This window comes from Alosa sapidissima, chromosome 21 (assembly GCF_018492685.1).
Source record: "Alosa sapidissima isolate fAloSap1 chromosome 21, fAloSap1.pri, whole genome shotgun sequence".
NCBI classification, from domain to species: Eukaryota; Metazoa; Chordata; class Actinopteri; order Clupeiformes; family Clupeidae; genus Alosa; species Alosa sapidissima.
The window spans coordinates 340,001-364,914 of NC_055977.1; the positions used below are offsets into that span (position 1 = coordinate 340,001).

General features: G+C 44.8%; 1 protein-coding gene across 3 annotated transcripts in view; it reads right to left on the bottom strand.

Moving 5' to 3' along the window:
• Nucleotides 1–24,914, bottom strand: part of LOC121695127 (retinoic acid receptor beta-like) — a 245,507-nt gene that overhangs the window by 2,425 nt on the left and 218,168 nt on the right. For all 3 annotated transcript variants that reach the window (XM_042075644.1, XM_042075645.1, XM_042075646.1), the window contains 2 exons: nucleotides 19,541–19,717; nucleotides 3,042–3,246 (listed from right to left, as the gene is read on the bottom strand). In XM_042075644.1, coding sequence (XP_041931578.1) covers nucleotides 3,042–3,246; nucleotides 19,541–19,717 — 382 coding nt within the window. The remainder of the gene's footprint in view (nucleotides 1–3,041; nucleotides 3,247–19,540; nucleotides 19,718–24,914) is intronic.

A 24,914-nucleotide genomic window follows, 5' to 3' on the forward strand; every position in this document is an offset into this window, starting at 1 on the left:
TCTAGCTACAGCTAAGTATGCCTAGCCTAGAAATCTAGACGCACCCTAGCAGCAGCAAATTACATTTGCTTCCAGGGCTAGTCTAGCAACTCTCCGTTGGCTTGTGAGCTCGAAAAATTAAACTTCTATCAGGCCAATCAAATCGTTTATAGAGGCGGTGTATAGAGGCGGGCTTAACATAATGATTGATGGCAGAGTTGCAACGGTTTGGCTTGAATTCCCTGCTACTTGAAAACAAAGAAGATAGATGTTGCTGTTGGCCAACAGTGTGACACGAGTTAAGCTTGGTTTAATTTGGCAAACTAATTAGCCAACTAGCTCCGCTGGTGGAAAAACGCATGGGACTCAGCGCTGTCCTATTGCGTGCAGAGGGAATTTGAAAGACAACCGATTATCCCGCCCCTCGGACTGAGCACTGCGAACGGTGAGTGCCCAGACCCTACATTTTAAAGGATAATTCCGGTGTGATTTTGACCTAAAGTGTGTTGAAACTTGATACCGAGTGTGAACGTATGTCTCATAGCTCACCTCGGCTTGTCCCCTGCACTCAGAAATATTGCGCTAGTTAGCCAATGCTACCAACAGTGTTTCGTTGTGGTGCCTCGGGCATCGGCCTAGCCATGCAAATAAATCACTGTTTTACACCATTTACGAGGCTCAAAGTAGCTCCATACTTCATTGGTAGACTTCCGAGGGCCTTGACATTTAAAACGAGACATTGAGAACTTTGAAAAAGCACTGGTAGTTTATTTACAAGACGATTTATACAGACAGTACCTTAAGGAATTTTACCGTTCGACGCCATCTTGAATTTAGTCACGATAAGTCGAGCGACGAGTACGAACGAACAGGTATGATAAGGGATCAGATTCCAAAAATAATTCCGTGGAAATGCATGGATTCCAGTTGGGGCTACTGGAAGCAATATAAAAGATGTTTGGACCAGGACACGATGGCATCACTAGTTTGTGTGTGTGTGTGTGTTAGAGTGCGGTTCGGGCTGCAAATTTCGGTCCGAACCCGGCCCGTGTCCGACAGAGTTGCCGAGAGAGTGAACCCGACAGGCATTTCCATTTTTATGTCCGAACCCGACCCGAGCCCGACGCAGATGATTCCTCAGTTATTCCCATGCTAGTGATTAAACACTCACGTTTGTGGATAGCCTGTCTTTCTTTAGCCCATTAAACGGAACAGACAAATAGAATTCTTGTCTACAGAATCAGATGAGCGTGCACACACGGAGGTCACACACAGCGCACATTAACAAGACGCCCAAGCAAGTAGAATTCTAGTCTTACCACTGACAAAGTCTTGAAATTAACTGTAACAGCCTTTGAAACTACAGTCCCTCTGTCACTGTTCCATATGCAGCATCGACGTTAATTGGGGCAACTCGAGGAAATCCTCATCCAGTTGAATGAGACGACCTTATAGCCTACCGGTAGCCTATGTCTTTACCACAGTATGCAACGCAAATAGGACTACCTTCACATAGTAGGCCTAGACTTAATTCGCTTAGTTTTCTTTGGTCCTAAAATCTCCTGATAGGCTAACAACTTTTTTTTAACGTCACCCAAGATGTGCCGCCTGAAATGCACATGCGTTGTCACGGCTACATAAACAAATCTTGCACACAGTAAGAAAGCTGTTAGGTGTTTTTTACATTTTATCTTATTATCAAAAAAACAAACGTTTGCATCATGTAAAGCAGACCTGTTGGTTACCCAACATAATAAGCTATTTTAAATATAAAGCTTCCAATGCATATCGCCCCCATGTGTCCGAACCCGAACCGAACCCGACTACAATTTCTAAATATTTGTCCGAACCCAACCTGTCGGGTCCCGTCGGGCTCGGGTCGTGTAGCCACACTCTAGTGTGTGTGTGTGTGTGTGTGTGTGTGTGTGTTTGTGTTTGGTTTCCTTCGTCCCCACCAGGACACGATGGCATCACTAGTTACAAAAATCAAATGAAAAAGAATGCAGCAGTAGCATTCAGCAGTGATTATGGAGTCAGTTTTAGCTGTGACACTTCTCCAGGCCAGCAGGGGGCAGTAATTATGGAGTCTGCTCCCCTCTCTCTCTCCAGCCAGGCCTCACACCAAATAAACACACACACATACACACATATACACACACACACACATATACACACACACCCCTCTAAATATCCCCCAAAAAGCCATTCTTCCCCAGGCCAGCAGGTGGCAGTGCTGCAGAGGGATTGTGGGGAAGAATGATTGTGGGGAAGGGATATTTAGAGGGGTGTGTGTGTGTCTGTGTGTGTGTGGTGGCCTTACATATGTGTCAGTGACAGGATGTGTGTGGGGGGGCGGGGGTGTGTCAATGTGCGTGTGTGTGTGTGTGTTAGGGGTTACTGTTTCCTGTGAGACACTCCCTGGTTGGATTATGCAACAGCCAGTAATATCTGACAGCAAACGCACACACGCCAGCAAGCGAACGAGCGTGTGTGTGTGTGGTGTGTGTGAAGAAATGTTGTGTAATCTAGTTTGAGTGTTTGAAAAATGTGTGAGACAGACAAACAGAAGATGTGTTCATATGTCCTGTACTATGTGTGTGTGTGTGTGTGTGTGTGGGGGAACAGGAGAGCTCATGTCTAGGCCAGCCCGTGGAGAGACACAAAGTCTAATTTCCTGTGGAGGCAAAACTAACCTGCCAAACAATGAGTCATTACACACACGCACACATACACACACACACACACACACACTGTGGGAATGGAGGGGATGATCTATATTGAAATTATTATTACTAAAATGAATTGCTCAATTGGTATTGCTAAAACTATGGGTCAAATGATTTGTTTTTGGTTTCTAAATAGCAAAGCCACAGAGCCTCTACCAATAACAACCGAATGTCATCTGATTTTACAGAGTTAATTTACTTTCTCACACACACACACACACACAATCAGACAGACACACACACACACACACTACGACGCCTATGCACTGATCCTAGTTCTCTAGAGCCAGAGAGGGTTCTGCAGGGTTCTAAGCGGTTCCGGCATGTTCTGCTCACCTCCGGAGATGAGGCAGATGGCGCTGAGGAGCCCGGTCTCTGTGTCGTCCATCTCGATGGGCAGCAGCTGGTTGGCGAAGGTGAAGACCAGGTCCGTGAGCGGGCCGAAGCCGGCATTGTGCATCTGCGTGCGGTTCAGCGTCAGGCCATCTGAGAACGTCATGGTGTCCTGAGCCGGCGTGTAGCGGGTGCAGATCCGCAGAATCTGGACACAACACAGAGGGTCAGCATGCGTGTGTGTATATGTGAGTGTGTGTGTGTTAGAGAGAGTGTGCATGCATGCGTATGTGTGTGTGAGTGTGTATGTGAGAGAGAGTGTGCGTGCATGCGTATGTATGTGTGTGAGTGTGTGTGTGAGAGAGAGTGTGCATGCATGCGTATGTGTGTGTCTGTGCGTGCGTGTGTGTGTGTGTGTGTCTGTGTCTGTGTGCGTGCGTGTCTGTGTGTGGGTCATTGACAAATAAGGCTTTTAAAAACGTGTTTCAAAATCATCTTTAAAAATGGTCGTAATGCATTTGTTTGAAGTTGGAAGACTGTTTAAACAAGTATTAATGGCTGCACAACATTTACATACAATACATTTTTAGACTGTACTTGCAATTTCACCACCCAAAACATGTTTTTTGTATAGTATACCTGATAGTGTCTACAGTGCTTAACACATTATTATTTTGTAGTTGACCTTGGTATTAAGTACTTTACAAATCAAAAAAGTATATTGTTTGAAAGAATAATTAGGTACAACACATTTTCAACCATTTATTCACTTTAGTATTAGTATTTTACCTGTTTGCACCACTGATGATGTGATTGCACCACCTGACTTTTGCTACTAATTTCAATTTACACTGGCATCTTCTTGGACACCTATATAACATTTTGACTTTGCTATCAAGATCATCCATTCAAAATAAACGTTCTATGAATGCAGTTACACCGCCCTGACATTTCAGATACGCAAATTTCCAGACAATTTGTTTTCTTCAATTTTTACATTTTTTAAGACCTATTACACTAGTAAACTAGATGTACCGCATAGCGGTACAAAATATGACTGCCGCTCAGTCCTGGACATCCGTTCCGCGAAAATAAATCACACTTCAATTTGTCTCCATATTTTACTCCATCCCCCACTCTTGAAACTTTTGTGTATGCTTGTTTGGCATGCCTGAGTGTGTGTGTGCGGCTGCACAGAAAGTAGCCTACTGGTGCTGAAAAGGTGAATAGATTGTAGAATAGCCAAAGAAGATGTAGCATTGTTATAAAACCTTTAAAATCTCTAAGCAATCACAAGTAGGGCAGTTCATCACAGTTCATCCATTGCAACTGGATTGATGAAAGGTCACTTACACCTGTAGGCTACATTGTATTTGGGAAAAGCAAAAGGTATCAGCATAATGTTATTTATTTATTTATTTATTTATTTTTATGTATTTATAAACAAAAACATCTCTGTCAGTTCCATGCCGTTTTCAACAGCTATCAAAAACAAAGGTCCTTTTTGGATGGATGGATTTTTTGTGAATGTTTCTTCTTCTACATAAGATTTTAGTCATCTTTAGTTCATGTAATACTTTATTGTCAATGCACAAATTAAGTAACAGTAGTCTGAAACGTTATTGTTAATGCACAAATTAAGTAACAGTAGCCTAGTCTGAAACGAAATGCTGTTTTACATCTAACCAGTGGTGCAAATAACTGACATGTCCAAATGGGCCTTGATGAAATGCGTCGCTAGACTGTTCATACACATTTTAACGGGCCAAAGTTGAAGAGCTTTTGTCCGTTATTGTTCATGCAAATATAGGCTGATTCATGTTCCCTTGCATTGTGTAACTGAGGTCCATGGCTAGTCTGGCTTTCATCAGACCAAGCTCAATCTTTTAAGAAATCAAAAAATAAATAGCGGGCAGATCAGGCTGGGTTCACCCAGCCTAGTCCATAGGCACCCGATATTGTTTAATTTTCCGATTGAGATATACACGCTCTGGCTATTCTAAATGCAAAAATGCATCAGGGAGTTATGACAAATGGTAACTAACAAACTAGATCCTAATAGAAAGCTGTTAGCTTCCCTAAGCTACAGGTAGGATTATAAGGTAGGCCTATTTACAACATAAATTGTCAATAGGCTATGCTGGCGACACAAATAAAATCTCCTTTGGAAACCAATGGTTTACGCCTTACAGTATCAAGCGGACATAAACTGTCATATCGTGGCGAAAAGTTGTAATTACATTCACGCAGCTCCATGAGTCAAGGAAAGCGCGAATGAAGTAGCCACTTCTAAATGGGACCCACTACACAGTAGCTTAAGGTGTGTTGCTAAAGCAGCCATAATGAAATGAAGGTGTCATTGTTTGGATACTTCACACACACGTGCTTTTTAATTTCACAGACTACAACTACCAAGCTGTAATCAAAGCACATCGATTCCCCTCTCACACCCTGCACGCACTTAAAACAAAATAAACAGGCGTCTCAGTCTCACGCATGTACAGTGGGCAGTGCTTCGAATTGGCCAGCTTCACTCGCGGTCCGCGCGTGGGATCACGCGGTATCACGCGACTTTAATTTGTATTTTTCCAGTGAGATGCTGCAACAACCCAAACAACTGGTAGATGGCTCAAGTGAGCAGGGTGTGTCGTAAAAAGAAATGGAGCCTGGAAAACCCTACACAGACTTCACTACAGACTTTAGCAGACTGGTTTAGAAATAATGTAATAGCCAGAAATATGCCTGCCCTAATAAAGAAATATTTGGTTAACTGCGAGTGAATCCCGTTTGCAGCCGTAGAGGGGACGAATGAAACATTCCGGTTTTCTCCGAGTGCAACGATGATAGACAGTCATCATTTGGACAAAACATGGAGCATATTAACCTCCGTTGCTCAGCCAAATGCCTTCCTGTTACGTCCTGGTATCACGGAGTTACGAGCGATAAACGATTTTTGATGGTCAAGTTTACTTCATTAGCGGTTTATTTTTTTGGATTATTAAAGAGTGTTTTTCATTTAAAGGTTTGACTTCGTGCTTATTCAGAAGAGCATTTAGTGCTCTCCCCAATCCCAGACGTTCACATTGCATGTTTGTTTGTAATGGATGCAACCGCGAGATAGGCTATGCATTTGACAATAAGTTGTTAACAGAACCAAGACATATAGCCCAGCAGCAATCTAGGGACTGATCGTTATTTATTGAAGGGGCCACCGGAGGAATTTTGAGTGCTTCAGTTGGAAGTTGCATGACCCTCTCTTGCCTGCTAGAAATTGTTCAATGACCCTCCGACAGAATTGTTAAAAAAAGACATGACCCTCCCCTGCCAATTGTCTTCCGCCCGCGCCACAACCACACACTTTGTGATAACATTCTTAAATCAATCTTTCCCGTGAGCTTGCATGCTACCAGTCCTTCCTTTTCAAATGTGTCGCGCCTGTTTGAACAATTTCACAAATAATCATATGTGATTAATAGTATGACAAATAATCCCTGTGCACGGGGACCGAAACAATGCATGCCAACTTTTTCCGTGTTTATCACGTATTTTAACTTTCCCCGCTGTCTTGCCGTTTTAATGTTTTCCCGTAGAATATCCTATATTTTAATACTCTCATAACAGCCCTGCCATCGGGCCTGTCTCTGTGTTGCCCTGTTGCTACCCCTTGCCCTTCCAACGAAACAGATGTCTTCAAATCATCGTTTTCCTTGCTTGAAGGCGAACTTAGAGTGATGTTAACCTATTTAAGTTTAACGGCGCGATTGCCGTGAGAGCACGATTCATTGGCGCTTGCATGTTCGGCCTTATGTCTACGTGCGCACCTGAGGCTACTCAGCTGCAAGATAAATAATTTCCCCTCTTTGTATGTTCACTGCAAGTTGGCCTACCATAACTTACCAACTCTGCACTGTAGACTGGCTATTTATATTTTTCTGTGAAATAAGCAAATGTATTTGTTCAACTTTATGAAGCAGAATTACGCATAGGGTACTTGGAACATAATACATTTGACAAAGGACAGATGAATGTTGCTAGTGACAAAATATTATTGCGTTAATTTATTTTCATTGGGCATACCATGCCGTGCCGTCCACAGCTCTTCAGTTCTGACAAAGCCAAAATTACTCCTTTTGAAACAATGAGTGCAGGAAGGGGGGGGGGGGGGGTATCCCAAGCAGCTTTCAGCCATAAGGCTACTTTGAGAACATTTCAATTCACCCGACACTAATATTCAAAATGTTGAAAACTATTTCGGCATAGCCTATAAAGCAGTTTAATTAAATGGAATGTTAGTTGTAAACAAACGAGCTACTTGGTGAGGCTTGGCCTCACAGATGCGCTCGTGCCTTAGATGGCAGGAAAAATCTTCACGATAGGCCTATTAACTAACCACCCGATTCACGTTGGCTGGGGGGAAGGGGGGCCATCAGACAATTGTGCCCAGTTAATCCGGCCCTTCCCCCAACAAATCACACCTTCCCACCTCTGACAGCTTAAAAGAAGTCAAGAGGACTCCTTACTCACAGACCTAGTCACAAACCTGCGGTTTTGAAATCCTATGCAGCTACAGGAGCTTCCAATCGCGAGGAAGCAATTTTGCATTGTAGGCATAACTAACATGCAATAACGCCGCCAACAACAACCAAAACTAGGCTAATCATTGTCAACATGTAAATTAAATGTAACATTATTGTCAATCAAATTAAAATGTTCTCTTTTGCAAACGTAGGCATAGTAACAGAATAATTTAATAATGTTACAAGATAGGCCTACTACATCAATCCGTATGTTTCATTGGGCTACTAGGCTATTTGTTTTGCCTTGATTCATTTAGGCTAGGCCTTTTTATTCAGGGGCCATATTCACAAAGAATTTTAAGGCTAAAAGTAGCTCCTAACTGGCGAATTTAGGAGCAACTCCTAAAAATAATGGGCGTGTCACTCCTAACTTTAGGACTCCTAATTTTTTCACAAAAAGTAATTCACGAAGCATTTTAGACCTAAAAGTAGCACCTAAGTCTGGGACAGCTTAAGTCGAGAGGACTCCTAACTCACTAAGACCTATTCATAAACAGCTTTTTTGTGGCATTTTACGTTGCGATGTTTTGAAATAGCCTATGCGCAACAGGAGCTTCCAATTGCGAGGGAACAATTTTGCATTCATAAAAGGGATGCAATAACGTCACCAACAACAACACAAACTACTCATTGTTAACATGGAAATGAAATGTAACGTTTCATTGTGAATCAAATTAAAATGTTCTCCTCTTTGCAAACGTAGCCTAGGGATATGGTGACAGATTAATTTAATAAATGTTGCAAAGGTAGGCTACTGCATCAATCCATAGGCCTATGTTTCATTAGGCTACTAAGCTATTTGTTTTGCCTTACTCTTTATTCATTTAGGCTAGGCCTTTTTATTCAGTTATTAATCATCTTCCGTCCTTCGCACTACTTGTGTAGTGCACGCATTCTCCGACCTGTCACCTGTCAGTCATCATCGGAAGAGAGGTGTTTGGAATTCCCGCGTTACAATCGTCAGCCAATCAAGGTGGTCACTTCAGTCAAGCTCGTGCATGAGTAATGACGTCATCCATAGCCACGAAGACTCACTCCTAGTTTAGGAGTTGTCTGAAAGGCTTTGTGAATAACTTTTAAGAGAAAACTCCAATCTAAAATCTTTAAGTGCGATTTAGGAGTAGCCTACTCCTAGTAGTAAGATAAAAGCCTTTGTGAATAGCCTACGGCCCCAGTTATTCATCATCTTCCGTCCTTGTGTAGCGCACGCATTCTGAGACCTGTCACTCATCATCGTAAGGGAGGTGTTTGGAATCATGCCCGCGTTACAATCATCAGCCAATCAGCCAATCAAGGTGGTCACGCTTGCCCATTTACCCAAATTAATGGTCGAATATTACTGATGATCATTGTTATTTCAGAACATGCAGTGTGCATAGGGTACCAAAACATCTTGCTCGTAAAAAAGCATCATAACGCACATTCTGGCGGGTCTGTTATTTACTGTAGGCTGCGCAAACCACATGCCTTTATTTTGGGCAAGCCTGCATTCATTCATTCATTCATTCATTCATTCATTCAACCTTTATTTATTCTCGGAGGGTCATTGAGGGAAGCCCTCATTTTCAATGAAGCCGAAATTACAGAAGCGAAGCAAAGCGCTCCACAAACAAGACAACATTCGAGGCCTTCTGTTGAAGAATTTTATATAAAGCCTGCGCTGACAGTAATCCTCCTGCCCCTGATAGGCCTACCACAGCTGTGGATAGTGTGGAATGTTCAAGTAATAACACAATCCAATGTGTGTCTCAATTGTCCCCCGCTGACCACCTCACACATTTCTCTAGATTTTGCAACGAACTTACATGACACAATGCCATAAAATATGCCAGTTTTAGGACACAGAATAATGTTTGTAATGATACCAGGTAGGCCAGGTATTGTCGAAGGTGCATGGTGAAGTGAAATTCTTACTTTGGAAAACAAACATTTGCCGATATCATCGCCGATCATCAGAATATTGCAATAGATTCTGTGTTCTGGACTGCAGGTAACTTGTTAAGCCAGTGGTTATCAAACTTTTATTTCATTCCCCACTTTGATCAAGGGGCATGACTGATGATAGTGGAGATAACGTGCATGCATGCGTACATATGTCTACTGTGTGAGTATGTGTCATACGTATGATTACTGTAAATGTATGTGTGTGCGTGTGTATCTGTTTATGCACATGTGTGCACATGGAATGGGTTAACATGACCCCTGGAGGCAAACATACGGAAAAAATTGGTCATCCTAGGCCCTACAGTTCTCAAGATATTCACAGAGAACTGTGTCTGCCCTACCCTCCTTTCGGGGGGTCCAGTCCAGCGGGGGGGTCTACAGATCAAAACGAAGAATGACGGTTCCATGCTATCCATGTGGGGGTACATGCCCACCAAGTTTTGTGTACCCCGGTCTTTCAGTGTCCCGGGAATCCTTGTTGGTGTACGTCACTAAATGTACACATACATTATTTTATTGTAAGGCCCCCCATGAACGAAAGTACACAAAACTTGGCATGCATTCGGAGGGTGTCATAATGATCCTACACTTTTAATTTCGTGCAGTTTTGACCTTGTCAGCCAGAGATATTGTGATGAAAACACCTAATTTTTTGCTTTTTAATTTTTAACTAGGTGGCGCTATACATGAAATAAGTGGTAATGGGATGGGTTGACATGCCCCCTTAAGACCAACATACATAAAAAAGGTGGACCTCCTAGGCCCTACGGTTCTCGAGATATTCACAGAAAACTGTCTCCGGCCACCTACAGGCCAGTTGGTGTATAGTAACATAAATTAATTTATTGTGTGGCCCCCCATGAACGGAATTCCACAAAATTTGGCGTGCATACAGAGGGTGTCATAATGATCCTACACTTCCAATTTCGTGCAGTTTTGACTATGTTAGGTCACAGATACCTTCAATTACAACACCTCATTTTTACTTTTTTGTGTTTAACTAGGTGGCGCTATACATGAAATGAGTGGTTATGGAATGGGTTGACATGGCCCCTTGAGATCAACATACAAAAAAAAAATGGTCCTCCTAAACCCTACAGTTTTCGAGATATTCACAGAAAACTGTGTCTGCCCTACCCTCCTTTCGGGGGTCCAGTCCAGCGGGGGGGCTACAGATCAAAACGAAAAACGATGATGGTTCCATGCTATCCATGTGGGGTTACATGCCCACCAAGTTTCGTGTACCCCGGTCTTTCAGTGTCCCGGGAATCATTGACGGAAATTTGGGCATGCGAAAAAAAAAAAAAAATCTGACTAAACCTATATGACCGCCGCTTCGCTGCGTGGCGGTCATAATAAACTAGTAAATAAACTAAAATAATAAACGTATGCCCCCATATTTATTTTTAATTTAAATAAATATATATATATATATAATTGTTATGATAAACAGAAAATATGTTCAAATTATACAGGTTTTATAGAATAAAATGATGCCTGTTATGAATCATTTCAAATTATACAGGTTTTATAGAATAAAATGTGTGTGTGTGTTTGTGTGTGTGTGTGTGTGTTTGTGTGTGTAAGTGTGTGTAGCTGCTTTGATGCTGAGTGAGGGGGCTAGAACTGACAGTGAATGGCAGCAACGTACTGAGGATGAAAAAGAATAAAACATGTCTGCAGCAGCGGAGTGCACACACACACACACACACACACACACACACACGTGGGTACTGTTTGATCCTGCCTTTGTGCCCGTATCCACCTCACCATCCCAACACTGAAGGCATGGCCCATCAAACCAGACAGCCAGTGGCCCGGTGAGGATTTGTGGCTAGCCTTTGTGTGTGTGTGTGTGTGTGTGTGTGAGAATGACAATGAGAGAGAGAGTGAATATGAACAAGGAGCTCAAAGCATCCTATTTAAAGAGGTTTAGTTGAGCTTTGTGCATATGTGTGAAGGTGACTATTGTGTGTGTGTGTGAGAGAGAGAGAGAGAGAGAGAGAGAGAGAAAAGAACGTATTAAAGGGAACTCAAAAGTGTGTTCTAACATGAGTGACCGGTTTCCGGTCGTAGTGTTCCGTGTGTAACTACCTAAACCTTCTAACAAGCTGGTCAACCAACAAACCACCTTTAGCTGGTCAGCAGGGTAGTGTTCCGTGTGTAACTACCTAAACCTCCTAACAAGCTGGTCAACCAGCAAACCACCTTTAGCTGGTCAGCAGGGTAGTGTTCCGTGTGTAACTACCTAAACCTCCTAACAAGCTGGTCAACCAGCAAACCACCTTTAGCTGGTCAGCAGGGTAGTGTTCCGTGTGTAACTACCTGAACTTCCTAACAAGCTGGTCAACCAGCAAACCACCTTTAGCTGGTCAGGCTGTTTGTTTCAGCAGGGTAGTGTTCCGTGTGTAACTACCTAAATAAGCTGGTCAACCAACAAAAACCACCTTTAGCTGGTCAGCAGGGTAGTGTTCCGTGTGTAACTACCTAAACTTCCTAACAAGCTGGTCAACCAGCAAACCACCTTTAGCTGGTCAGCAGGGTAGTGTTCTGTGTGTAACTACCTGAACTTCTTAACAAGCTGGTCAACCAGCAAACCACCTTTACCTGGTCAGTCTGTTTTTTTCAGCAGGGTAGTGTTCCGTGAGTAACTTCCTAACTTATTATGACCGCCGCTAGCATAGCTTGCCAAAGTTTTTTTTTTACTCCTGTCATCTACTTCCTGAATTGTTTCGGTCAACGATACCCGGACACCGAAACACTGGGGGACATGAAATTTGGTGGGCATGTAGCCCCACTAGACTTTTCCGGAAAAATTTGGTTTGGTCCCCGGGGGCCACTCCCCCCCGCGCTGGGCCCTCCGAAACCCAAAAAATGCAGTTTTTCCTAAATAACTACCTGAACTGTGGCACCGAGGATGAATAAAATGTTATGGTATGTTGGTCTCAAGGGCCCACATCAACCTAGCCCATAATCACTCATTTGTGATTTGCACCCCCATGGTAAAAAATGAAAATGCAATATTATTTTGCTTTAATCGCCCCTATTTTCAGTTGATGTTCTGAACTGCATAAAATTCCATGTGCATGATTAACAACCTCTGGGAGTATGCCAAGTTTCGTGGAATCTCATCCATGGGGGGGGGGGGGGGTACACACACACACTTACACACACATAAACACACATGTGCACACTCACATGCATGCATACACACACACGCACATGACACATGTACACACACTCACATTCTGCATTTCCTGTATTGGCGTTACATAGTTTGTCCACCAGATGGCGCAGCGTCTTGCTGCAAGATACATTCATTACTCCACTTCACTTCCGAAAATCACAATGGATAGCTTACGGTTTCACTTTGTGGCTTGCATATTCACAGTAGGATGATTTTCAGGTGAAATGTGATTCCCATTTCTTCTTGAAGCAAAGATAAACCTGAGAATGTTTATCGGACATGCTTGGTGTCTATTCAAAATGACAACAAACAAAAAAATGATGTGCAATAAACAGACAATTGGAATAGCCCAGGCTATTTTGGACTTAAGACTTTGAATAAACAAATGACAATTCCGACTGTAAGGTCCCAAATTGAGTTAGTAACAGTGTGTGAGCAAAGATGACTTTTTTTCTCCTATTTGAGATGGCCTACTAGGAAATAGGAATCCTCCTCCTCAAGCCCTGGAGACGCATGTCGCCCTGGAGACGCATGTTGCCGTGGTGTGCTTTACCCTGTCATAAGCAGGGTGCGGGGAATCAGGCTCCTCCTACAGCACTGCCTCTGAGGCAGTCCTCTTCTTTGCTTTCCTATTTACAATCAGGCCGTTTATATGAGCTAGAAATAAAACACTAAATATTCACCTGTATAAAAAAAATCTGCCGTTCAAAATGTTGAGATAGCGAGTGCATTCTTAATTAAGTTAAACTGCGTTGCAGGTATTAGTGTGTGTGTGTGTGTGTGTGTGCGTGTGTGTGTGCGTGTGTTTGTGTGCTTAATACTGACTGGGAGAGCGGGACACAGTGCACCACTAACTAATGACTAATCTAATCTAATCTAACTAATAACTAATCGAATCTAATCTAACTAATGACTAATCTAATCTAACTAATGACTAATCTACCTTTTACTAACTAATGACTAATCTAATCTAACTAATGACTAATCTACCTTTTATTGGCAACATTATTGAAAAAGTAGTCTTTAATCAACTACCCACCTTCCTAACATCAAATTTAGGTATTTTGCTTATTTTGAGGCTAGTTTTCGGGCAAATCACAACACTGAAACAGCTCTCATTAAAGTTTCCAATGACATACGCCTCAACACAGATTCAGGTAAAACATCGGTCCTAGTGCTACTGGACCTTAGTGCAGCATTTGACACTGTTGATCACAATATTTTACTACACAAACTAGAACACTGGGTTGGATTTACAGGCATAGTTATCAACTGGCTCAAATCATATCTACAAGAAAGGAGCTTCTTTGTTGCCATCGGAAACTGTACCTCAACACAAACGTCCTTGACCTGTGGTGTTCCCCAGGGATCAATCTTGGGGCTACTATTATTCAATCTCTATATGCTTCCACTTGGACAAATCTTACAAAATAATTTGATTTCATATCATAGCTACATGTATGCAGATGACACACAAATGTACCGGTCACCAAACGACTATGGTCCCCTTGAATCTATGTGTCAGTGTATAGAACCAATCAACACCTGGATGTCTCAAAATGTTCTTCAGCTGAACAAATAAAAAACTGAACTAATTATATTTGGTAAAACGGAGGAAAGACTTAGAGTTGCCACTCTCCTTGACACAAAAGGGTTGAAGGCAAAGGATACTGTTAAAAATCTTGGTGCATTAATTGACAGTTATCTAAATTTCAACAGCTAAATTTCAACTAAATCAGCTTTTTACCACCTCAAAAATATTGCCAAACATAGAGGGCTGAGGTCAAAACATGATTTAGAAAAACTCATTCATCCACAAAACCTACCTAACTCCATCAAAAATGCATAAAATATCTCAGATATCTCAGCAGCATGTCAGATATGTAAAAAGGTGGAGGGGACTTTCATGCATATGTTTTGGGACTGCAGTCTTTTAAAAATCTATAGGAGCTCAATCCATTCCTTCACTCAGTCTGTCATGGAAATACAATTTGATTTGAGAAGCAGTTTATATTTATTAAATGACACAACTAATTTACAGTTAGATCACAAAAAATGCAGGATACTCATTTTGATCACTTAATTTGCAAAGAAATGTATACTTCTATTCTGGAAAAACGATTCCCCTCCTTCCTTCTCCATTGGCTTGCGAACTGGAAAAATTAAACTTCGATAGGGCCAATCATATCGTGTATAGAGACATTAGGCGAGCTTAACATAATGATTGATGAGTTGCAACGGTTTAACTTAATGATTGATTGAGTTGCAACGGTTTGGCTTGAATTCCCTGCTACTTGAAAACAAAGAAGATTGATGTTGCTGTTGGCAAACAGCGTGACACGAGTTAAGCTTTTTTTAAGTTGGCAAAAGTTTGAACTAACCAACTAGCTCCGCTGGTGGGAAAACACATGGGACTCATAAGTTGTAGCGCTGTCCTATTGCGTGCAGAGGGAATTTGAAAGACAACCGATTATCCCGCCCCTCGGACTGAGCACTACCAACGGTGAGTGCCCAGACCCTACATTTTAATGTGGGTCTAGCTCGTCAGGTTATCCAGTATCTGTTATGTCGGTTCAATTTGGACTTGGTGGTGGATTCACTGGTTCCTACTCTGCTTCTTACAATGCTGGTTGGACTATAATACAGTTTCTGTTTGGCTATGTACGGTATGATACTGTTTCTGTTTGGCTACCTACGGTATAATACTGTTTCTGTTTGGCTACGTACGGTATGATACTGTTTCTGTTTGGCTACGTGCGCTATAATGCAGTTTCTGTTTGGCTACGTACGGTATAATACTGTTTCTGTTTGGCTACGTACGGTATAATACTATTTCTGTTTGGCTACGTACGGTATAATGCTGTATCTGTTTGGCTACGTACGGTATAATGCAGTTTCTGTTTGGCTACATACGGTATAATACTATTTCTGTTTGGCTACGTACGGTATAATGATGTATCTGTTTGGCTACGTACGGTATAATGCTGTATCTCTTTGCATAGAGGAGTGAATGGAGGGGGGGTCTGGGGAGAGAGGGATAGACTAGAAGGAAAGAGAAAAGATGGGGCAGGGGCAGGAGCAGAGAGGGGGATAGAGGGATAGACTAGAAGGAAAGAGAGAAAAGATGGGGAAGGAGCAGAGAGGGGGAGAGAGGGATAGACTAGGAGAAAGAAGAGAAAGAGGGAGAAGCCCCCCCCTTTCCCCTTGGGGGGTCGGCTAATGACATCACTGATGGAACACACCTCCACACTGAGTGCCCCCCGACACTCACACAAACACATGACACTCTCTCTCCCACACACACACACACACATATATACACACACTGACACACACTCACTCACTCACACACACACACACCCACAGCCTGCCGTTACCTTGCTGCTTCACACTGCCAGACACAGCAACCAATAAAAACCCATCGCCCCCAGCAACCAACTAACAGCAACCAATAAATACCCATCGCCCCCAACAACCAACTAACAGCAACCACTAAAAACCCATCGCCTCCAGGAACCCACCTACAGCAACCAATAAAAACCCATCGCCCCCAGGAACCCCCTAACAGCAACCAATAAAAATCCATCGCCCCCAGCAACCTACTAACAGCAACCAATAAAAACCCATCGCCCCAGCAACCCACTAACGTTGCCCCATATGTGCACAGCCCTGCTCCAATACAAATTAGATATCAACAAGCAACCACACCCCCTCAGACTACACAACAAATAACCACACCCCCTCAGACTACACAACAAACAACAAATAACCACACCCCCTCAGACTACACAACAAACAACCACACCCCCTCAGACTACACAACAAACAACAATAAACAACCACACCCCCTCAGACTACACAACAAACACAGTGAACAGGACTGGAGAGAGCACTGCTCCTTGTGGAGCTCCAGAGCTGCTGATCACAGAGAGTCAGTTCTTCAGTCTGACGAACTGTGGCCGCTCTGTCAGGTAGTCTGCAATCCAGCATACTAGGTGAGCATCCACACCCATCTGCTGGATGGTGTTAAAAGCACTGGAGAAGTCAAAGAACATGATTCTCACAGCACTTTTCCCCTTGTCCAGGTGAGAATGCGTCCTGTGTAGGAGATATGCGCCCACTTTCTCCTCATATGCAAACTGTAGCGGGTCTAGTGCATGGTGTACCTGGGGTCTGAGTATCCCCAAAACCAGTCGCTCCATGGTCTTCAGCATGTGTGATGTTAGAGCGACCGGCCTGAAGTCGTTAAGCTCACTGGGGTGTGGCTTCTTGGGGACGGGGATGAGACATGATGTCTCTTCCTAGACGGAGACTCATGTTGAAGACGTGCTTCAGTGGCTCCCCCAGTTCAGCAGCACAGGCCCTAAGCAGCCTTGGACACTGTCAGGCCCCGCTGCCTTCCTGTGGCGGAGTTTCTTCAGCGGTCCTTTGACCTGATCTGCCGTGATGATGGGGGGGTGGAGGTGAGGGGTGCGTCTGGAGTGCTGGGGGTGATGGACAGACCACTGCTTTTGGAGCTGGAGCAGGGCAGTTGAACCTGTTGTAGAAGTGGTTCAACTAGTTCGCCCTGTCCAGAACTCCCTCCACAGAGCTGCTGCTCTTCTTAAGGCCAGTGATAGATTTAATACAGTCCCACACCTCCTTTATGCCAGCTTCTGTTCCATCTTCCTTCTGTAGTCCTCCTTAGCCTCTTTCAGCTTATTCTTGAGTTCCCCCTGTACGCGCCTCAGCTCTGCCATGTCCCCCTCTCTGAACGCCATCTTTTTCCTATTGAGAAGGGTCTTGACATTACTGGTTATCCAAGGCTTGTTATTTGGAAAGCAGCGTACAGTTCTCGTCAAAGCCTCATCTTCTTCTGGTGTCCACTTCCTGAAGGTGCGTGTGGCAGCCGCTAGCCTCTGTACTTTTGGTTTGTACATTGGCTAAAGATGAATGAGGTTGTGGTCTGACTTCCCAAGTGGGGGGAGGGGGTGGCTCTGTATGCATCCCTCACATTTGCATACATGAGGTCTATTGTCCTGTTTTTCCTAGTTGGGCAATCAAAAAACTGGTAGAAATTAGTGAGGGTGGAATCCAGTGTTATGTGGTTGAAGTTGCCAGAGATCGCAAAAAAAGCATCTGTGTGTTGAGTTTGAAGCCTTGCAATTGTAGAATGAATGACGTCACACGCTGTGTCCGGGAGGGCTCGTGGCGGAACGTAAACACAGACAACAATGGCGTGCGAGAACTCCCTCGCCATGTAATATGGTCGGAGACTAACCGCAAGTAACTCCTTCACTGTAACATGTCCGGGATTGCACCATCTGTTGTTTATAGCACCAGTCCACCTCCATTCTTTTTGCCAGAAAGTTTATTGTTTCTGTCCAAACGAGCCACACTGAAGCCAGGTAGCTCAACGTTAGCAGTAGGAATGCAGCTAGTTAGCCACGTCTCCATGAGGCATATCAGGCTACATTCCCTGTAAAGCTTCTGATTGCTTACAAGGACAGCCAGTTTGTCAGTCTTCAGTGAGTTCGTCAATGAGTTCACGTTCCCCATCACTCCCAGTGAGTTCACGTTCCCCATCACTCCCAGTGAGTTCACGTTCCCCATCACTCCCAGTGAGTTCACGTTCCCCATCACTCCCAGTGAGTTCACGTTCCCCATCACTCCCAGTGAGTTCACGTTCCCCATCACTCCCAGTGAGTTCACGTTCCCCATCACTCCCGATGGAACTGAGGGCTTGTGTCGCCACTTCTTCTCCCGACGCCTCGTCTTCACTTTAAGTCTCTACAGCCCCGAAAGCACCAGAATTCCTCAGGGATGTTAACGTGAACGCCACCAGCATTCCTTCGTAGTGCGAGCAGCTGATTCCTTCGTAGTGCGAGCAGCTGATTCCTTTGTAGTGCGAGCAGCTGATTCCTTCGTAGTGCGAGCAGCTGATTCCTTCGTAGTGCGAGCAGCTGATTCCTTTGTAGTGCGAGCAGCTGATTCCTTCGTAGTGCGAGCAGCTGATTCCTTTGTAGTGCGAGCAGCTGATTCCTTCGTAGTGCGAGCAGCTGATTCCTTCGTAGTGCGAGCAGCTGATTCCTTCGTAGTGCGAGCAGCTGATTCCTTCGTAGTGCGAGCAGCTGATTCCTTGTATAAACAAGTTTGCTGCTGCCAGAACATTTTATTAACTGATCCATATGCATAGGATAGAATAAACACTCCTAAAAGTGTGTAATCCAGTTACGAAGTGAAGAAAGTAAACGAAAAACGAAACACACACAAAGACACAGAGCTACAAAGGATTGCTGCCATCCACGTCGGCATTAGACAAGACCGGCTATACATCATATAGAATATAGAATACATACTATATAGCTCAGCATAGGCTGCTCCACTATATACATACATACAGTATAGAATATAGAATACATACTATATAGCTCAGCATAGGCTGCTCCACTATATACATACATACAGTATAGAATATAGAATACAGCTCCACTGCACTCACAGCAGGACCAGTAGGTTCCCCTGTACTCTGTAAAGAGGAGGACCAGTAGGTTCCCCTGTACTCTGTAAAGACCAGTAGGTTCCCCTGTACTCTGTAAAGACCAGTAGGTTCCCCTGTACTCTGTAAAGACCAGTAGGTTCCCCTGTACTCTGTAAAGAGGAGGACCAGTAGGTTCTCGAACACACATATGCACACACACACACACACACATATATACAAGCACACACACATGCACACGCAAGCACACAGACACTCGCACATATACACGCATACACACACACACACATATATATACAAGCACAGACACACTCACCAGGATGTCGAGGCAGGCTGCTTTGAGGAGTGTAATCTGGTCAGCGATGGTGAGGCCGGTGAAGCCGGGCACGCGCTTGGCAAACTCCACGATCTTGATAATGCACTTGGTGGCCAGCTCGCTGAACTTGTCCCACAACCCCAGATCCAAACGCACACGGTGGTCAGCACTGGAGTTCTGCAGGACACACACACGTGCACACGCACACACACACCACACACACGCACGCACACACACACACACACACACACACACCACACAAACACACGCGCGCACACACACACACACACCACACACACACACACACCACACACACACACACACCACACAAACACACGCGCGCGCGCGCGCGCACACACACGCACCCACACACAGAGTGAGTTCAGCTGTTATTCAGAGTAAAAAGGTAGGCGTGTGTGTAGCTGTGTGTGTTTGTGTTCCAGGGAAATAACTCAATGACCTTGACCAGCCCTGATATACAATAATGTACTCATTCAGTAGGGGAACACACACACACACACACACACACACACACACATGTGCTGATGTGGCAAGATGGCGGCACACTCACAGTCACACTACCTACACTACTGAACACTACAGCCGTCTAGACTTACTGGACATCTGGACTAACCCTAACCCTTACTGGACATTGGTTTCCAACTGAAGATGACCATCTCCAGCGACTTTCGTCGCACTCACACCATTCCAGACGAGATAGTGAGACCAGCGGGATCGCCGCAGGCGACTCAGGCGGCGACGCGAGAAGAAACAAAAGAGAGGCTGCGGGGTGGGCTAAGGGCTGGGCTACTGGCTAGGCTGCAGGGTGGGCTAAGGGCTGGGCTACTGGCTAGGCTAAGGGCTGGGCTACTGGCTAGGCTCAGGGCTGGGCTACTGGCTAGGCTAAGGGCTGGGCTAAGGGTGGGCTAAGGGCTGGGCTACTGGCTAGGCTAAGGGCTGGGCTACTGGCTAGGCTGCAGGGTGGGCTAAGGGCTGGGCTACTGGCTAGGCTGCAGGGTGGGCTTCTGGCTAGGCTACTGGCTAGGCTGCAGGGTGGGCTAAGGGCTGGGCTACTGGCTAGGCTAAGGGCTGGGCTACTGGCTAGGCTCAGGGCTAGGCTACAGGCTAGGCTGCAGGATGGGCTACTGGCTAGGCTGCAGGGTGGGCTTCTGGCTAGGCTACTGGCTAGGCTGCAGGGTGGGCTACTGGCTAGGCTGCAGCGTGGGCTACTGGCTAGGCTAAGGGCTAGGCTACTGGCTAGGCTGCAGTGTGGGCTACTGGCTAGGCTGCAGCGTGGGCTATTGGCTAGGCTAAGGAAACAGCCACTCAAACCTCCGCTGCCGAGCCTCTAGCTTACAAACGCCAGACCCATGGTACACAAAACTGGCGATGTGGAAATACAGCTGGCTGGTAATCGTTATGTTCGCGATTGCTGTGTGTTTATTTTCACATAGACATGGCTACATACACAAATCCCTGATACCACGGTGCAGCTAGCAGGCCGCACGCAAACAGATACTACTTTGGGGGCAGCAGTGCCCTACAGGTTAGCACTTCGGACCCCGACCAGTAGGAATGGCTGAAGTGCCCTTGAGCAAGGCACCTAACCCCTCACTGCTCCCAGAGCGCCGCTGTAGCAGGCAGCTCACTGCGCCGGGATTAGTGTGTGCTTCACCTCGCTGAGTGTGTTTCACTAATTCACGGATTGGAATAAATGCAGAGACCAAATTTCCCTCACAGGATCAAAAGAGTATATATACTTATACTATACTTGTACAGTATAAGTATATATATATATACGACACTGTTCCTGTCCTATCTATACTAGATAGGACAGGAACAGTGACTCCGGAAGGAACAGAGGAGGGGGGCTCTGCATCTATGTGCTTTGAGAAACTGGTTTTGAGACACATCAACACTTGGCACTAAACATCACCAAGACCAAGGAACTCGTCCTGGACCAAGGAACTTATCCTGGACTCCAGGTGGAACAGAGCCACCCCTGCTCCCCTGTAGTAGATATAAGTATATATATATATATATATATATATATATATATATATATAGAGAGAGAGAGAGAGAGAGAGAGAGAGAGAGAGAGAGCCACCCCTGCCCCCCTGTACATCAACGGTGGATGTGTAGAGCAAGTGGAGTCCTTCAAATTCCTCGGCGTCCACATCTCTGCAGACCTCTCCTGGTCGGTCAACACCACAGCGCTGGTCAAGAAGGCCCAGCAGCAGCTACACTTCCTGAGGGTGCTCAGGAAGGAGCAACTAAACCCTCAGATGCTGGTGACCTTCTACCGCTCCACCGTCGAGAGCCTGCTGCCCTCCGCTGTGGCAGTGTGGCACTCCAGCTGCACGGAGGCCGACAGGAAGAGACTGCAGAGGGTGGCAAACATATATATATATTACAGAGCCACACCTGCCCCCCTGTAGTAGATATATAGTAGTATATGTGGCAAACACCGCACAGAAGATCATCGGCTGCCCTCTGCCTTCCTTGACTGCCATCTATAACTCCCGTTGCCTCAGCAGGGCCAGAAACATCTTGAAGGACACCACCCACCCCGGGCTTCCATCTCTTTAACCTGTCGCCCTCTGGCAGACACTTCAGGTCCATACGGGCCAGAACAAACAGACTCAGGGATGGCTTCCTCCACCAGACATAAACTACTTATTCAGTCGCTCTTTGGGCACAAGTCTGTGCTCATAATATATGTTTGTCTGTGTTTTTTACTGTGTGTTTATATTTTTGTTATTGTATAGTCTTTTATATTGTGCTAATTATGTGTGCACTTTTATATTGTGCTAATTATGTGTGCACTTTTACGGAGCTGCTCTTTAAATCCCATTGTACTGTGTATAGTGACAATAAAGGCTTTCTATTCTATAAACTCTTTTATTCTTACTATTCTGTTCTATTCTGTTCTGTTCTATTCTGTTCTTTTCTTTCTATTCTACACACACACACACTATCTATCTCTGTCACTCAGGCTTTCACACACACACACACACACACACACACACACATGCCCACTTTCTTGCTCTCTCTCTCTCACTCTCTGGCATTCTTCCTTCCTGATGAACTATAATGATCTCCCTGCACTCCCACACACTTCTGGAGTCAAGCAAACAGACAGGGAGGAAGAGAGGAGAGGGGGAGAGAGGGAGAGAGAGAGAGGTAGAGGGAGAGAGAGAGAGAAAGAGAGGAGAGACTGTGCAGATGTCTTCCCCCTGCAGACTGATAAACAATCATCTTAGTTTCCAAATCTCTATATTTTAACTGCTGCTGCTGTTTGAGGCTTTCTGTCTCTCAAACACACACTCTCTCTCCTTCTCTCTCTCTCAAACACACACACTTTCTCTGCTTCTCTCTCTCACACACACACACACTTTCATTTGCTCTGTCTATCTTTCTCTCACACACACATACACAGATGTCAGACTGGGAGCCTAGGGCTCCTAATGAGCAGGTGCAAGTGTGTTTTTAGCATCAGTGCTGCGCTGTGTGTGTGTGTGTGTGTGTTTGAAGCCCAAACCAATACTGCTGCTGCTGATGCGGTTGCCGTGGCGGAGGTTGTTATTCTAGTGATGGAGCTCGATGATGAAGCTGTGACAGGCAGTACAGGAGGTGTGTGTGTGTGTGTGTGTGTGTGTGTGTGTGTGTGTGCGCGCGCAGGAGAGAGCTTTGAAGAGAGAGACAGAGGGAGCCCATTAAGATGGAGAGAAGAGGAAGGGAGTAGAAAGGGAGAGTGACAGAGAGAGAAGGAGAGAGAGAGAGAGGGAGGGAGAGAGAGAGAAAAGGAGGAAGAGAGGGAGAGGGAGGGAGAGAGAGAGAGAGAGAGACAAAGAGAGAGGGAGGGAAGAGAGGAAGAGTAAGGCCCGATAGGACAATAAATAAGAGACGAGAAATTGAGATGCAGGTTTGAGGAGAAAGTAAAAAAACAGCAGGGGTAGAGAAAGAGTAGTGTGTGTGTGTGTGTGTGCGCGCATGTGTGTGTGTGTGTGTATGGGGCTCATCTTTGTAATAATCCAGTCACTAACCAATTCATCTGCTGCAGCTCAACCTTGTTGCTGGAAGTTAGCCTACAGGGACTATTTTCAGGTGCTGCATGATATCATTGTGGTGCTGCGCCCATGGTGTTCCTTGATTATTACGCTGGAATGAGAGTATAGTTTCATGTCAAATCCGTTGGTCTTATTACACTTTGTAACTTGAGGAGACAAGTTTTAAATAGGAATGTAGCCGCAACCAACAATGAGGGGGTCAAGCAGACAGTTCAGCAGTCCAGATTTGCCATGTAACTCAATGCTGTTGCATCAGACATATAGCATTAAGCAGTCACAGCAAGTTCCATGCCAAACAACTCAAGATTGGTTACAAGGTCATTTCCTATTTAGCGGCTCGCTGATACGGGCTATTGCTTTTGTCAATCTTTCCAGAAAATTAAGCACTGATAAGGCATGGTCTGAAGATGGTCTGTGCCAATTTTGGGGAAATTCAGATGAAATTTGTGACCTGTGAAAACTTTTTAGTGTTTTTGATTAAATCCAATATGGCGGTTGAATCAATTACATTGATCAAAAGTTTGCCTGTGTTGGCCTAAGGACCTCCCACAGTATTACCAGACACCACTAGTAAGTTTTAATTCCAACCACATCAACAGCTACAGGCCAAAATGCATTTTTGTTAGTTGCAGCGGCCCCTAGAGGTCAAAGGTCACCAAATTGTTGAGCATCCTCCCAATGGGGTCTGGAGTCCATGTACTAAGTCTGGTTTTGATACATAAAAGGGTTGCTGAGATATGAGCTCACTTCCTGTTTGGCGGCTTCGCCGCTGATTTCGATTGGCTGTTACGGGCGAACGGTTTTAGATATGAAAACAAAAAGGAATAACTTTTGTGAGGCTTGAATAAGAAGAAGTTTTGTGAGTCACAGACATGCGTGAACGCACGTCCAACTTTGATTTGTGACCTGTGAAGCTTTAAAATCCAATATGGCGGAAAATCCACCATGGCGGAATATCTCTTTTTTTGACAATCAGGTCAACGGGTCAAAGTAACATGCGTGAACGCACGTCCAACTTTGGCCTGTTGGTGGCGCTAGAGCAGGGGTGGCCAAACTGCGACCCGCGGGCCAGATCCAGCCCGCCAAGCACTTTAATCCGGCCCACCGAGCGTTTAATTGGGTTATCAGGCTGCTCGCTATTTTTTTCCTGCGATAGAGACGACATTGGTTAGCTTTACTGCAAACTGCTTTTCACTCTTCTTTGAGAACGTTTATAATGTCAATGTCAAAACATCATGTTACATAGAGACAATAGATGATGCCTACTCTTTGTTATGTTATGTCCTTTGCAGCAGATCTAACTT